Below are 16,167 nucleotides of genomic sequence, written 5' to 3'. Positions count from 1 at the left end.
ACTCTACCACCACAAAACAACAACATTCTTTAATTCTTCAATTCTAATTAAAAAAAAAACTAAAAATCTAAATTTCTAATTTTTTTAAATCCTTTAAAAATTTAAATTCTAAAATTCTAAAATTCTAAAATTTTAAAATTCTTAAATTCTAAAATTTTTAAATTCTAAAATTCAAACATTCTAAAATTCTAAAATTCTAAAATTCTAAGATTCTAAAATTCTAAAACTCTAAAATTCTAAAATTCTAAAATTCTAAAATTCTAAAATTCTAAAATTCTAAAATTCTAAAATTCTCAAATTCCAAAATTCCCAAAGTCCGTTATTCTCAAATTCCCAAAATCTCAAATTCCCTAATTCCCTAATTCTTTAATTCCCAAATTCACAAATTCCCAAATTCCTAAATTCCCAAATTCTTAAGTTCTCAAAATCCCAAATTCCCAAATTTTCAAATTCTTAAATTCCCAAATTGCCAAACTCTCTAATTCTCAAATTCCTAAATTCACAAATTCCTCAATTCTCAAATTCTTAATTTCCCAAATTCCCAAATTCTTGAATTCCCAAATTCCCAAATTCCTAAATTCTCAAATTCCCATATTCCTTAAAATAAAATCAAAAATTCAAAATTTCAAAAATTCAAAAATTTAAAAATTCAAAAATTCAGAAATTCAATAATTTAACAGTTCAAAACTTCAATTATTCAAAATTTCAAAATTCCTTTATTTCTCAATTCCTAAATTCCTTAATTCCTATATTCCTAAATTCCTAAATTCCTAAATTCCTAAATTCCTAAATTCCTAAATTCCTAAATTCCTGAATTCCTTACTTCCTAAATTCCTGAATTCTGAATTCCTAAATTCCTAAATTCCTTAATTCCTAAATTCCCAAATTCCTAAATTCCTAAATTGCTAAATTCCCAAATTCTTAAATTCCCAATTTCACAAATTCCCAAATTCCTAAATTCTCAAATTCCCAAATTCCTAAAAAAAAATCTTCAATTATTCAAAAAATTCAAAATTCCTTTATTTCTCAATTCCTTAATTCCTAAATTCCTAAATTCCTAAATTCCTAAATTCCTAAGTTCCTAAATTCCTAAATTCCTTAATTCCTAAGTTCCCAAATTCTTAAATTCCTAAATTCCTAAATTCCTAAATTCCTAAATTCCTAAATTCCTAAATTCCTAAATTCCCAAATTCCCAAATTCTTAAATTCCCAAATTCCTCAATTCTCTAATTCCTGAATTCCCAAATTCAAATTTCCAAATTCCCAAATTCATAAATTCCTGAATTCCTAAATTTATAAATTCCTAAATTCCTTAATTCCTAAATTCCTTAATTTTAAATTCCTAAATTCCTAAATTCCCAAATTCAAAATTCCTAAATTCCAAAATTCTAAATTCCTAAATTCTAAATTCTAAATTCCTAAATTCCTAAATTTCTAAATTCCTAAATTCCTAAATTCCTAAATTCCTAAGTTCCTAAATTCCTAAATTCCTTAATTCTGAGTTCCCAAATTCCTAAATTCCTAAATTCTTAAATTCCTAAATTCCCAAATTCCTAAATTCCTAAATTCCTACATTGCTAAATTCCTAAATTCCTAATTTCCTAAATTCCTAAATTTTTAAATTCCTAAATTCCTGAATTCCTAAATTCCCAAATTCTTAAATTCCCAAATTCTTAAATTCCCAAATTCTCAAATTCCCATATTCATAAATTCCTAAATTCCTAAATTCCCCAATTCTTTAATTCCCAAAATCCCAAATTCATAATTTCCTAAATTCCTAAATTCCTGAATTCCCAAATTCCCAAATTCTTAAATTCTCAAATTCCCAGATTCTCAGATTCTCAAAATCCCAAATCCCAAATTCCCAAATTCACAAATTCCCAAATTCCCAAGATCACAAATTCCCAATTCCCAAATTTCCATATTCCAAAATCACAAATTCCCAATTCCCAAATTCCCAAACTCAAATTCTAAATTCTCAAATTAATTCTAAATTCTCAAATTCTTAATTCCCAAATTCCTCAATTCCCAATTTCAAATTCTTAATTTCAAATTAATTCTTATATTCCTAAATTCCTAAATTCCCAAATTCCCAAAATTTCTAATTCCTAAATTCCCAATTTCCAAATTCCAATTCACAAATTCAACACACAAACACACACACACACACACACACACACACACACACACACACACACACACACACACACACACACACACACACACACACAAAGATTAGTTATTAAATTAATTATGTATTATTTGCCTCAATAAATAAAAAAAACGAATCAACTGTTTTACTGAACCAAAGAAATATCCAACGGTCAATTCAAAAACCAAAACCAACGGTCAATTCAAAAACCGATTAAACCGTTCGGGATGGCTGCGTGCGTTTTGTTTTGAACCAGGCGTCACCAACCGTAACCACTCAAAATCAACAACATTGTTCTCGATTTTGTTGCAAATGTTACCGGACGACTGATCGACAACATTCTGAAACGAATTTCAGAACGAATCGAGAACAATGTTGTCGATTTCCCGGACAGGATTTCTATCCGTGTGGGAATTTGGGAATTTAAGAAATTGGGAATTTAGGAATATAGGAATTTGGGAATTTGAGAATTAAGGAATTTGGAAATCGGAGAATTAAGGAATTTGGGAATTTAAGAATTTGGGGATTGAGGAATTTGGGAATTAAGGAATTTGAGAATTTAGGAATTAAGGAATTTGAGAATTTGAGAGTTTGGGAATTTGGGAATTGGGGAATTTGTGATTTTGGGAATATGGAAATTTGGGAATTGGGGAATTTGTGATCTTGGGAATTTGGGAATTTGTGAATTTGGGAATTTGGGATTTGGGATTTTGAGAATCTGAGAATCTGGGAATTTGAGAATTTAAGAATTTGGGAATTCAGGAATTTAGGAATTTAGGAAATTATGAATTTGGGATTTTGGGAATTAAAGAATTGGGGAATTTAGGAATTTAGGAATTTATGAATATGGGAATTTGAGAATTTGGGAATTTAAGAATTTGGGAATTTAAGAATTTGGGAATTTAGGAATTCAGGAATTTAGAATTTAAAATTTAGGAATTTAGGAAATTAGGAATTTAGGAATTTAGCAATGTAGGAATTTAGGAATTTAGGAATTTGGGAATTTAGGAATTTAAGAATTTAGGAATTTAGGAATTTGGGAACTCAGGAATTAAGGAATTTAGGAATTTAGGAACTTAGGAATTTAGGAATTTAGAATTTAGGAATTTAGAAATTTAGGAATTTAGGAATTTAGGAATTTAGAATTTAGGAATTGAATTTAGAATTGAATTGGAATTTAGGAATTTGGGAATTTGGGAATTTAGGAATTTAGGAATTTAAAAATTAAGGAATTTAGGAATTAAGGAATTTAGGAATTTATAAATTTAGGAATTCAGAATTTATGAATTTGGGAATTTGGAAATTTGGGAATTTGGGAATTCAGGAATTAGAGAATTGAGGAATTTGGGAATTTAAGAATTTGGGAATTTGGGAATTTAGGAATTTAGGAATTTAGGAATTTAGGAATTTAGGAATTTAGGAATTTAAGAATTTGGGAACTTAGGAATTAAGGAATTTAGGAATTTAGGAACTTAGGAATTTAGGAATTTAGGAATTTAGGAATTTAGGAATTTAGGAATTAAGGAATTGAGAAATAAAGGAATTTTGAATTTTTTGAATAATTGAAGATTTTTTTTTAGGAATTTGGGAATTTGAGAATTTAGGAATTTGGGAATTTGTGAAATTGGGAATTTAAGAATTTGGGAATTTAGCAATTTAGGAATTTAGGAATTTGGGAATTTAGGAATTAAGGAATTTAGGAATTTAGGAATTCAGGAATTCAGGAATTTAGGAAGTAAGGAATTCAGGAATTTAGGAATTTAGGAATTTAGGAATTTAGGAATTTAGGAATTTAGGAATTTAGGAATATAGGAATTAAGGAATTTAGGAATTGAGAAATAAAGGAATTTTGAAATTTTTGAATAATTGAAGTTTTGAACTGTTAAATTATTGAATTTCTGAATTTTTGAATTTTTAAATTTTTGAATTTTTGAAATTTTGAATTTTTGATTTTATTTTAAGGAATATGGGAATTTGAGAATTTAGGAATTTGGGAATTTGGGAATTCAAGAATTTGGGAATTTGGGAAATTAAGAATTTGAGAATTGAGGAATTTGTGAATTTAGGAATTTGAGAATTAGAGAGTTTGGCAATTTGGGAATTTAAGAATTTGAAAATTTGGGAATTTGGGATTTTGAGAACTTAAGAATTTGGGAATTTAGGAATTTGGGAATTTGTGAATTTGGGAATTAAAGAATTAGGGAATTAGGGAATTTGAGATTTTGGGAATTTGAGAATAACGGACTTTGGGAATTTTGGAATTTGAGAATTTTAGAATTTTAGAATTTTAGAATTTTAGAATTTTAGAATTTTAGAATTTTAGAGTTTTAGAATTTTAGAATCTTAGAATTTTAGAATTTTAGAATTTTAGAATGTTTGAATTTTAGAATTTAAAAATTTTAGAATTTAAGAATTTTAAAATTTTAGAATTTTAGAATTTTAGAATTTAAATTTTTAAAGGATTTAAAAAAATTAGAAATTTAGATTTTTAGTTTTTTTTTTAATTAGAATTGAAGAATTAAAGAATGTTGTTGTTTTGTGGTGGTAGAGTGTAATGTAGTGTGTGTGTGTGGGTATTCAGCGCCTTCTGCACGACCGAAGCTTGACCGCGATCGGCTCCAGGATGCCGACGGAGCTCAAGTTCGGTTGATGCGCCTTGTCCCGGGTCGCTTTTCTTGTCGTCGTGGTTCAATTCGAGGTGGCTGCAGATCTGGAAGAGGACGGCGTCGCAGCCTGTGGAGGGGGAAGGTCGATTAGATCGATCGATTACGAGTTTTGGTGAAAATTGTTCATTCAAATCTTACCAAGCTTCTGAGGGTATGAACTTTGATGACTTTCTCCCGCTGGACAACATCTTCCTCTGGTGGCCCTGGAGGAGGAGGAGGAGGAGGAGGAGGAGGAGGAGGAGGAGGAGGAGGAGGAGGAGGAGGAGGAGGAGGAGGAGGAGGAGGAGGAGGAGGAGGAGGAGGAGGAGGAGGAGGAGGAGGAGGAGGAGGAGGAGGAGGAGGAGGAGGAGGAGGAGGAGGAGGAGGAGGAGGAGGAGGAGGAGGAGGAGGAGGAGGAGGAGGAGGAGGAGGAGGAGGAGGAGGAGGAGGAGGAGGAGGAGGAGGAGGAGGAGGAGGAGGAGGAGGAGGAGGAGGAGGAGGAGGGGTGTCCAGCTGCAAACACCTCCAACAAAGTCGTTCCGGCCAGCCGGGTCGAGCTTAAAAGTCCTTTCGGAAGTGGAGAAATCACCTGTCCAGGAGAAGTCAAAGGTCGATCCGCACAACCAGCGGCGGCTGATGACTTCTTCCCGCTTGCCAACATCTTCTTTCTCGCTGGCCGTGGAGCAGGTTCCGCCGATGCAATCATTCCGCTGTCCGCCTTCTCGAGTGTGGCCATTGCCAACGGTTCCGTATTTTTCCCAGAACTGAACCTGTACCGGTCCTTTCGATCACTGTTGTCAGAATCGACGCTGGCCATGCGGATCGACATTTCACTTCTCCCGGACAGGTGATTTCTCCACATCCGAAAGCACTATTAAGCTCGACCCGGTTGGCCGGAACGGCTTTGATGGCGGTGTTTGCAGCTAGACACTGTGCACCAATTGTTGCTGCTTTTATTTATTCACATCACACATCATTTCACAAACACCGTCGAAACGGAACCAGTTAATATCTGGCCACCAGAAACTTCTCCGGCTCTCCGGTTACTTCACCCGAAAACTAAAAAAAAAACATTGTATAAACAAACTGTCACGAGAGCTTGTTTGACGTTTAGAATTAGGCTGCGTTTTGACAGTAGTTACGCTTCGAAAAAGTGTGACGGAAAAAGTTGCGTTTTCGAACACAAAAGTTTTCGAAATCGATGAAATTGTTTTCATTTTTGAAAACATTGTAAACGAAATCGAAAACAATCGATGTTATCGATTTTAAAACAATTTGTTGATGGTTTTTCGGACAGGATTTCTATCCGTGCAATTTCTTAAATTCCCAAATTTCCAAATTCCAAAATTCACACACACACACACACACACACACACACACACACACACACACACACACACACACACACACACACACACACACACACACACACACACACAAAGATTAGTTATTAAATTAATTATGTATTATTTGCCTCAATAAATAAAAAAAACGAATCAACTGTTTTACTGAACCAAAGAAATATCCAACGGTCAATTCAAAAACCAAAACCAACGGTCAATTCAAAAACCGATTAAACCGTTCGGGATGGCTGCGTGCGTTTTGTTTTGAACCAGGCGTCACCAACCGTAACCACTCAAAATCAACAACATTGTTCTCGATTTTGTTGCAAATGTTACCGGACGACTGATCGACAACATTCTGAAACGAATTTCAGAACGAATCGAGAACAATGTTGTCGATTTCCCGGACAGGATTTCTATCCGTGTATTATTAATTACTATGCCCAGTTGAATATTTTACCTTTTTTTTTAAACGTGTAAAGTTAATCTTCCCCAGTTCTTGATGGGAACACCCGTGAAAAGTATCGGGGCCGGCATTTACAAAGCGGATTCAGTGGCAGTTTTTTATTCAACTAATGTTAACATGTTTAGGTTAATGTTAACATTCCATAGGTCGCCTTCCTAAGGTGTCGTGATAAGGTCCAGTTTGTGACGATACACAACCTTCCCTTTACTAAGCAATCGAATCCAGAAGGGAAAAGATCATCAGTTGTGTTGGTCCGAACCGGGATTTGAACCCCGATCTACCGCTTACGAGGCGGAAGCGTTACCACTAGGCTACGTGGCTCGGTCATTAATGTGCCATAATATATATTCCTTTGTTGTCATGGCTAAAAAAAAAATAAAAAATTATTATTATTACAAGGAGAGTAGCCTACCTAAGATTTCGCTTGCGGAATCATCCTCCTCTCTCTCTTTTTATGCTGGAAATAGGTCGTTAACGCTGGTTTTTGTATATTTACTAATTATTCTGGAACTACCTTCTATATAATAAAAAAAATGAAAATTATAATTTTGTTTGTGGATATGTCGAACCATTTATCATACTTAAAACATTCTTTTACACATTCATTCTGGTCTGCAGTACCTTGTCCATATAAACACTCATTCATTCATTGATTCATTCAGTTCGCATCTCATTTTTGTTATTTTTTTATATATTTTTTTTTTAATTTGATTTTCTTGAGCTCTTTTTTATGTTATCCAATTACGGCGCCAAATAATTTATTTTTAATTTTAATTGATATTTCCGAAAATATTGAAATTCCTTTCATAATCGCTTTCAATAGTCTTATTAATTCATGATCCATTATTGGCGATGCTAATAAGGAATCGAATTTAAACCCTTGGTGACTGGGATTTTGCCCTGCCAAGGTTCTATACATTATCGTTGCTGCAATTCTGCCAGCGTTTTGTCCGAAAATCATGTTTCTCATTTTGTTTATACTTTCAGGATTATAAATGCCAGTTTATATCAAATTTGGAATGGCTTCATAATTCCAATCTGTTACTAAGTCAGAAGTTAGTATAATTGGATTGTATGTTTCTCTTAATCTACTATCTACAGTGTACCAACGACCTCCTAAAACATATTTTACCGGTAATAACGGACTACAATCTATTTCGGTTCCCTTGTCTTGAATTAGTCATGTACTTTCATTCATTTCATTCAGACTTTAATATAATATCTTGTACTTATCCATAGTTATTAGAATGCACTCTTTTTTTTTTCTTTGAATACTTGGTTTTTTTTATACCACGTGGATTTTCAAAATTGTTAGTTCATGCTATTATTCCATGCATTTAGTTTACATTTCTGTGATTTGATTAGTAAGTAGCATTTATATTTATTAATCTTTTAGTTTAGTTATGGCGCCTTAAATACTTTCCTCTAATGTTTAATCGCATGCAATCTATGAATATTTTAATCATTATAAGTTTAGCTATTTCTATGTTAATTATGATTCATGATCCATATCAACTTATAAATTTAATTATCTATTTTAGTCATTAAACTTTTTCAACCTATTATTATGAATCTTCTCTAATTTATTACCATTTTTAATTACTGTTGTTTGCTCACTTGGCAAATCCACCACTTCATAAGGACCTCTCCATAAGCTTTGTAATTTTTTACCAACACCTGTTGGAATAGTTTCAACAATAACTAAATCTCCATACCATGGTTGCCATTCTCTCGCATTTTTGTCATAAATTTCTTTTCTTTTGTGTTTTGAAGCCAATACATTTTGTACAGCTTTGTCGTAAATATTTTTAAAATTTGCTTTCATCTCTGTAACATAATCATCGTAATTTAGTTCTGTCTCCGTAACATTGTAGACTGAATTCGGAATTCTAGCTTGTCTACCATATAATAATTCAAAAGGTGAATATCCAGTAGATGAGTTTACTGTGGTATTAAATTGAAACGTGAAAAATGGTAATAACTGATCCCATGTTTGAGGATTTCCTGCAATGTAATTTCGTAAGAACGTTTTAAGTTCTCTATTTGAACGTTCAACTAAATTTGCCTGTGGATGATAGGCACTTGTATTAATTTTCTTGATTTTTAATATTTTGCAAGTATGTTTTAATAAATTACTCATAAAATTAGCTCCTTGGTCTGTTACGACTTCTGCTGGAGCACCAAATCGACAAATGAAATGCTCTACAAAAGCTCTTGCCACTGTCGTGCTTTCTTGATCCGGTAAAGGAGCAACTACTAAAAATCTCGTAAGATCGTCTTGAATGACTAATCCATACCGATTATTGTCTTCGGATATAGTTAAAATTACTATATCCATATAAATTTTCTGAAAAGGTTCTGTCGACGTTGTCGTAATTTTCATTGGAATTTTGTGTTTTGGCCAAATTTTATTTTTTGACATAATTCACATTGCTTTACATAATTTTCAACGTCTCGACGCATATTATCCCATGTGAAAAGAGGACTAATACGTTGAAGCATTCTTCTTCCACCTACATGACCTCCTAATGGTGAATCATGAAATTCTTTTAACACCGTATCTCTGTCTTCCATTTTAACAAACATTCTAGTGTCATTTGATGCATATAATGTGAATATTTTGTTATATTTTCCAGCTATAAATCTTAAAATGTTTACATCTGGATTGTGTTGCAAATTTCTAAACGAAACAATTTGTATGTTTCGAACTGATTTTATGAAATCAGGACAATTTTCAAAACTTTTACTAATCCATTGAAAAGTTCTTCAATGTTTGTTACTGATTTAACTGAGCCATTGATAATTAAACCATACATTTTGTGTTCCGGAATGGATAAAATATTATCATACAAGTAATCTTTCATACCATGTGGTAGGTCAACTAATTGAGATAATTCTTTAAATGCTGTTTTACTATTTAGTATTACGAATGTGGCATCTGCATCACTTTCGTTTAGCATTGTTTTTGTAAATTTAAGTAATTTAAAATCAATTTCATCCTTATTTTGAGCATCGAAGAAGTCGTCCAAAGAATACTTTTTCCATGAATCATCTTCCTTTTCATTTCCAATATCGATTGTTTGTAATACGTCGATAGTTTCATTTAAATCCTCTTCATTTTGCGAGATATCATTTGTTATATCTATGTTGATATCATCTATAATTAGATTTTTCGAATTTCCAATTTGGTTTGATGAATCCTTTTGTTGACGTTTCTGTTGTCTGGTCACGACAGCAATTAAATTATTTTCTGAATTAATTTCCTCAACATCTTCATGTTTAATGCGAGAAAGAAAATCTGCAACAACATTTTCTTTGCCTTGTTTGTATCTAATGTCACACCCAATTCCTTGAATTTTTAATCTTAATTTTGAAAGAGTTGGTGAGGTTTCTTTTAATCTCCAAATTGCAATTAATGGTCTATGGTCAGTATAGACAATAAACTGTTGATTAAAAATATAGTGTTTAAAATACTCAATAGCCCATACAATAGCAAGTAATTCTTTTTCAATTGTATAATATTTCTTTTCAGAAATACTTAATGCTCTACTGGCGTATGCAATTGGATTGTCATTTGTTTTGGCATTTGATAATACTGCCCCTACAGCATAATCACTAGCATCTGTAGTAATCACAAATGTATCATTATAATTTGGACGAACTAAAATTGGTTCTGTCATCAAGCATTGTTTTAAATCATGAAATGCTTTTTCACAATCCTCTGACCATTTGAATTTGACATCCTTTTTAGTAAATTATTTAAATGTTTTCGTTTATCTGCCATATTTGGTATGAATTTTCCGTAAAAGTTAACTGTTCCAAGAAACGAACGAACATCTTTTATGTTTTGAGGACGTTTTAAATTTTTAATAATATTTATATTATCTTCCGTTGGTCTAATTCCATGTTTGTCAATAGTATGACCCAAATATTTAATTTGTGTCTTCAAAATGCTACATTTGGACGGCTCCACTTTCAAATTATGACGACTTAAAGCATTTAAAATTTTGAACAGATTATCGTTATGTTCTTTTATGGTATTTCCAAATATAATAATGTCATCCAGATAGACAAAAGCCTTCACTGGTTGAATTTCAAAAAGAATAATATTCATTAGCTTTTGAAAAGTTGCCGGACTGTTTTTGAGACCCATAGGCATTCTTAAAAATTCATAATGTCCTTTCCAAGTAGAAAATGCAGTTTTAGCCGCATCTTTTGGATGAATGAGTATTTGATAAAATCCTGATTTTAAATCAATCGAAGAAAAATATTGAGCATCACCAATGTTATCCAGAATCTCGTTTATTAATGGAATCGGAAAAACAAATGGTTTCGTTATAAGATTTAATGCTCTAAAATCAACCACGATTCTGTATTTTTTCTTGCCATCAGCTCCCACTTTCTTCGGGATGCACAGTACAGGAGCATTCCAAGGACTTTTGCTAGGTTGAATAATTCCTAATTTAAGCATTTCTTCGATCTGTTCGTCAATATGAGTTTTCGTAGATTCTGGCATTCTATATTGCCGTTTATTAATTGGTATGTTTGTTGTTGTTTCAATTTCGTGAATTGCTGCATTTGTAAAAGTCAATTCATCGCCCTCGAGGAAAAATAATTTATTGAATTTTCGAATCATGAAAACTATGGCGTCATGATTTTCATTATTTAGATGTTTTAAATTAATTGTTTCTAAAAGTTTTTTTAATCTTTCTTCGCCGCATACATATTTGAACTTTTTATATTCAATGACGTCACAATCTTTGTCAATATCCAAGTTTAATTCCTTGGGAATGCATAATTCATCATCAAAATTACTTTGAGGTGAATTATGTATTTCATACGTTTGAGCATTATTTTCACAATAAGCTATAATATTTGCGTTTTCTTCATTCCCGTCATTTTCATCGTCACTTGAAGTAGATATCTCTTCACAATTAATATCTGCAAGATTCTCCTCATTTTTGTTATAATGATTATTAAAATATAATCTTGGTTTTTGTAAAACAATGAAATTAAAATTTTTATCAATGAAAAGAGTGTGTCTCTTCAAGAATTCTGCACCAATAATTCCCGGTACAGGTAAATTCTTCATAACATAAAATTTTGTACTGAAAATTGTGTTACCAATCAACAATTCGATTATAACTGAACCCATTGTTTCATTACACGTATTATTGATGCCAGTTAAAGAAATATTATCTTTAAAATTGACATAAGAATAACCTATTTTATTTAAAACATTGCTTCTTATTATATTAACACTTGCACCTGTGTCAAGCAAGTAGTGAATAAAATTAAACGGGTTTTGTTTTGAAGCAATTCTTAATCTAAATTGTAGAAAAGGAGTTAAAATTATTTTGAGAATTTCGTGAGGGGGGTTATAAAATTCTCTTTGCTCTCTTAAACTATTATTATTCCAAATATTATTCCGATTATAATTCCGTCTCCTAAAACGATTTCGAGCTCGGAAATTAGAGCGTCTATTGAATTTTCCATTTTGCCGGGTATTTCGGACGCCAAATCTATCGAAAACCCCAAAAATTAGTTTTTTCGTTGTGGATAATATGTTTTAGAATTATTAGACATATTATTCTGTTGAGAGCTATTTTCTCTATTAGCGTTAAAATTTTGGTTCGGTCGATTGTTTGAATGATTTTGGTTAAAATCATGATGTTGTTGTTGATGCCGGAATCTATTATTTTCCTGCGTAACATTTCTGTTATCATTATTCCTGTGGTAATTTTGGTGATAATTATTTCGAAAAACTGGTGCACTATTCGCTAAATTACCGTTATTATTATTATTGTAGTGTTTACATTGGCTTCTGAAGTTGGTTTTCACAGTTGGTGTCTGTATGTTCATTTTCTGTACGTGTTTCTGAAGATCTTCAAATTCTTCATCACTGACGTAATGATGTTCGAGAGTATTCAAAAATTGCCTAAAATCTGTTTCCACAATATTTCTCGCAGTGCGCTGTAATTCAATGTTGTTTAAACCCGCTATGAAATGAAGTTTAAAATTTTTCATAACTAAACTGTTCTTATTGAAGTCTTCTACGGACTCTAAGTCTGCAAGAATTTCCAATGCTCTGTTTTTGTATGACTTAAATTTCTCAAATTGCTTTTGTGAGATTGTACTAATTGTTTTGAAAATATTTACCGATGATTTTTTTACACTGAATTCTTCAATCATATTCTGTTCAACCTTCTCCCATGGTAAATTTGAAATTGAATTTGCAAAAAATTTTGCTCTACCTTTTAATTTCAGTTTTATTACATTGATCAAAGGGGTATGAGACACTCCTTTTGGCATTTTACTGTAAAAATAATTAATTTGATCAATAAATGAAGTTAAATCTTCTGCATGTCCAAAGAAATCTGGAATGCAATTAATTGCTGAATCCATTGGAAATTCGTAAGAATTTGGATTTTTAGGGTTCTTATGAATTTTTAAACTGACGGGAATAATTTTTAAATTTTCTACCTCGCCATATTTCTCCTCATCATCAGAAACTATAATTAGTTTTTTAGCAAAAACTTCAAGAGCTTCTTGAAGATTTTTGTGATCTTCTTTGAACCCATTGTTAATTTTGTTGAACTCTTTAGGTTGAAGAGTATCCCTTGAAGCAATTAATAGTTGCTTATAATTTTCAACAGCTTCTGCTATTTCTGTTGTCTTCTGCTCGATTTCTTCTTTAGATTTGGGAGTAGCTTCCAATAAATTTGCTATTTCCAACGAAAAATAGCTGTCCAATTTATTTAATTCTTCCATCGTGATTCAGGGAAGGAAATTTTTCTTACTTTTAAAAAATTATTTTCTGCAGACTCTCAGGCTGTTTCCTAAATTAGAGAAATCCACAAGTTTTTTTTTTTAAGTTTAGAGTTGGTCAGAAAAACTCTAAGTCCCCGATAAAAAAGGTGTTAGTAAAAATATGGAAAAAAAAATGGTACTTACCAAATTATCATTTTAAGATTCCTGTGACACTTCTAACACTTTACTTTTCTATTACAAAACTTTTCTAACTGGTTAAGCCAGCAGAAATGACGTTCCAGTTTCAGAGTGAAACTTTCCGCTTGTCACCACTTTGAAGCGTGCAGCCGGCTAAGTCCAAGGCACTTCGACTGGATATTTCGGATCAAACACTTTCACTCTCTTTCACTGTCTCATTTACTGACTGACTTTATTTGATTTCAGCTTGGGTTTTTATACTAAATCTAGTTATTTATTTAATTATTTAATATCTTATATTTTTACCCCCACTCTAGTTTTTGATGTTGCATAATATATCCGTCCTTTTCGGTTTCACTCAAAAATTCTTCCTCTAACTTATATAATATATTTTTGTCTCATTTACAACCCCACTCCAACCTGTATTTTTCTTGATATAATGAAAAGTTTCCTTAATTCCCAGAATTCTACAATATATAACTCTCTTTTTTCTTATTTTATTTATTTTTCCCCCCACTCTAAAAATCCTTCCAAGTTATACATAATATCCTGGCCTATTTTATTTCTCTCACTCTTAAAATCCTAATATAAATGTTCTATTTCTTTCCACCGCGCTCTAATTCTCCGATTTTTCTCAGAAATTAGTCGCAGTCCTTTTATGACTTAACCCATAGATAATGTAATCTTTATTTATTTTCCAGTCGTGCCTGTCCTTTTTTCACAGATATTGTTATTTGTTTGTTTCTCGTCGGGCACCTTTCTGCGCGTGCCACTTAAGTGGGTCATAAAAGTGTTGTCGGGTTTTCCCGTCCTACGCTCCTAATTGATTTTTATTTGTCTTCCTTTTTCTTACAACTCTCCTGATTCGCCTTTTCCTAATATTTTCGTTTTTAACAGAGAAAATCTACTGTGAATTTTTCTGGTAAGGCGAGGGTCGCTTCACCCCTACGACTTAAAAAAATGTATTAAAATTCTCAATATGAAAATTTGACTGGAGGCGCCCCTACGACTTAAAAAAATGTATTGAAATTCTCAATATGAAAATTTGACTGGAGGCGCCCCTACGACTTAAAAAAAATGTATTAAAATTCTCAATATGGAAATTTGACTGGAGGCGCCCCTACGACTTAAAAAAATTTATTAAAATTCTCAATATGAAAATTTGACTGGAGGCGCCCCTACGACTTAAAAAATGTATTAAAATTCTCAATATGAAAATTTGACTGGAGGCGCCCCTACGACTTAAAAAAATGTATTAAAATTCTCAATATGAAAATTTGACTGGAGGCGCCCCTACGACTTAAAAATGTATTAAAATTCTCAATATGAAAATTTGACTGGAGGCGCCCTACGACTTAAAAATGTATTAAAATTCTCAATATGAAAATTTGACTGGAGGCGCCCCTACGACTTAAAAAAATGTATTAAAATTCTCAATATGAAAATTTGACTGGAGGCGCCGCTACGACTTAAAAAAATGTATAAAAATTCTCAATATAAAAATTTGACTGGAGGCGCCCCTACGACTTAAAAAAATGTATTAAAATTCTCAATATGAAAATTTGACTGAAAGCGCCCCTACGACTTAAAAAAATGTATTAAAATTCTCAATATGAAAATTTGACTGGAGGCGCCCCTACGACTTAAAAAAATGTATTGAAATTCTCAATATGAAAATTTGACTGGAGGCGCCCCTACGACTTAAAAAAATGTATTAAAATTCTCAATATGGATATTTGACTGGAGGCGCCCCTAAGACTTAAAAAAATTTATTAAAATTCTCAATATGAAAATTTGACTGGAGGCGCCCCTACGACTTAAAAAAATGTATTAAAATTCTCAATATGAAAATTTGACTGGAGGCGCCCCTACGACTTAAAAAAATGTATTAAAATTCTCAATATGAAAATTTGACTGGAGGCGCCCTACGACTTAAAAATGTATTAAAATTCTCAATATGAAAATTTGACTGGAGGCGCCCCTACGACTTAAAAAAATGTATTAAAATTCTCAATATGAAAATTTGACTGGAGGCGCCCCTACGACTTAAAAAAATGTATTAAAATTCTCAATATGAAAATTTGACTGGAGGCGCCCCTACGACTTAAAAAAATGTATTAAAATTCTCAATATGAAAATTTGACTGGAGGCGCCCCTACGACTTAAAAATGTATTAAAATTCTCAATATGAAAATTTGACTGGAGGCGCCCTACGACTTAAAAATGTATTAAAATTCTCAATATGAAAATTTGACTGGAGGCGCCCCTACGACTTAAAAAAATGTATTGAAATTCTCAATATGAAAATTTGACTGGAGGCGCCCCTACGACTTAAAAAAAATTATTAAAATTCTCAATATGAAAATTTGACTGGAGGCGCCCCTACGACTTAAAAAAATGTATTGAAATTCTCAATATGAAAATTTGACTGGAGGCGCCCCTACGACTTAAAAAAATGTATTAAAATTCTCAATATGAAAATTTGACTGGAGGCGCCCTACGACTTAAAAATGTATTAAAATTCTCAATATGAAAATTTGACTGGAGGCGCCCCTACGACTTAAAAATGTATTAAAATTCTCAATATGAAAATTTGACTGGAGGCGCCCTACG

At 32.0% G+C, this 16,167-nt stretch overlaps 1 protein-coding gene across 3 annotated transcripts; it reads right to left on the bottom strand.

Annotated features, from left to right (window-relative positions):
* Positions 1-4,617: 4,617 nt before the first annotated feature.
* On the bottom strand, positions 4,618-6,047 carry LOC119770642. 3 transcript variants are annotated; one of them, XM_038265910.1, is made up of 3 exons: positions 5,387-6,047; positions 4,957-5,021; positions 4,618-4,885 (listed from the first exon to the last, which is right to left on the bottom strand). In XM_038265910.1, the coding sequence occupies exons 1-3, from the start codon at positions 5,657-5,659 to the stop codon at positions 4,789-4,791; spliced, it is 435 nt and encodes a 144-aa protein (XP_038121838.1). In that variant the 5' UTR covers positions 5,660-6,047; the 3' UTR covers positions 4,618-4,788. The 3 variants fall into 3 exon arrangements, with proteins under 3 accessions (XP_038121838.1, XP_038121839.1, XP_038121840.1); XM_038265911.1 differs by having other exon boundaries at positions 5,763-6,047; XM_038265912.1 differs by having other exon boundaries at positions 4,957-4,963; positions 5,763-6,047.
* Between the last annotated feature and the right edge of the window lie 10,120 nt (positions 6,048-16,167).

Source organism: Culex quinquefasciatus, chromosome 3, assembly GCF_015732765.1.
Source record: "Culex quinquefasciatus strain JHB chromosome 3, VPISU_Cqui_1.0_pri_paternal, whole genome shotgun sequence".
Classification (NCBI taxonomy): domain Eukaryota; kingdom Metazoa; phylum Arthropoda; class Insecta; order Diptera; family Culicidae; genus Culex; species Culex quinquefasciatus.
This window is presented reverse-complemented; position numbering and strand designations above follow the sequence as displayed.

Coding starts and splice junctions, on each gene's coding strand:
- LOC119770642 (XM_038265910.1), bottom strand. CDS start 5,659: ATGTGGAGAAATCACCTGTCCGGGAGAAGTGAAATGTCGATCCGCATG. Junction 5,022..5,386: donor CTTTGACTTCTCCTGGACAG/GTGATTTCTCCA, acceptor CTCCTCCTCCAG/GGCCACCAGAGGAAGATGTT. Junction 4,886..4,956: donor TTCATACCCTCAGAAGCTTG/GTAAGATTTGAA, acceptor CCCCCTCCACAG/GCTGCGACGCCGTCCTCTTC.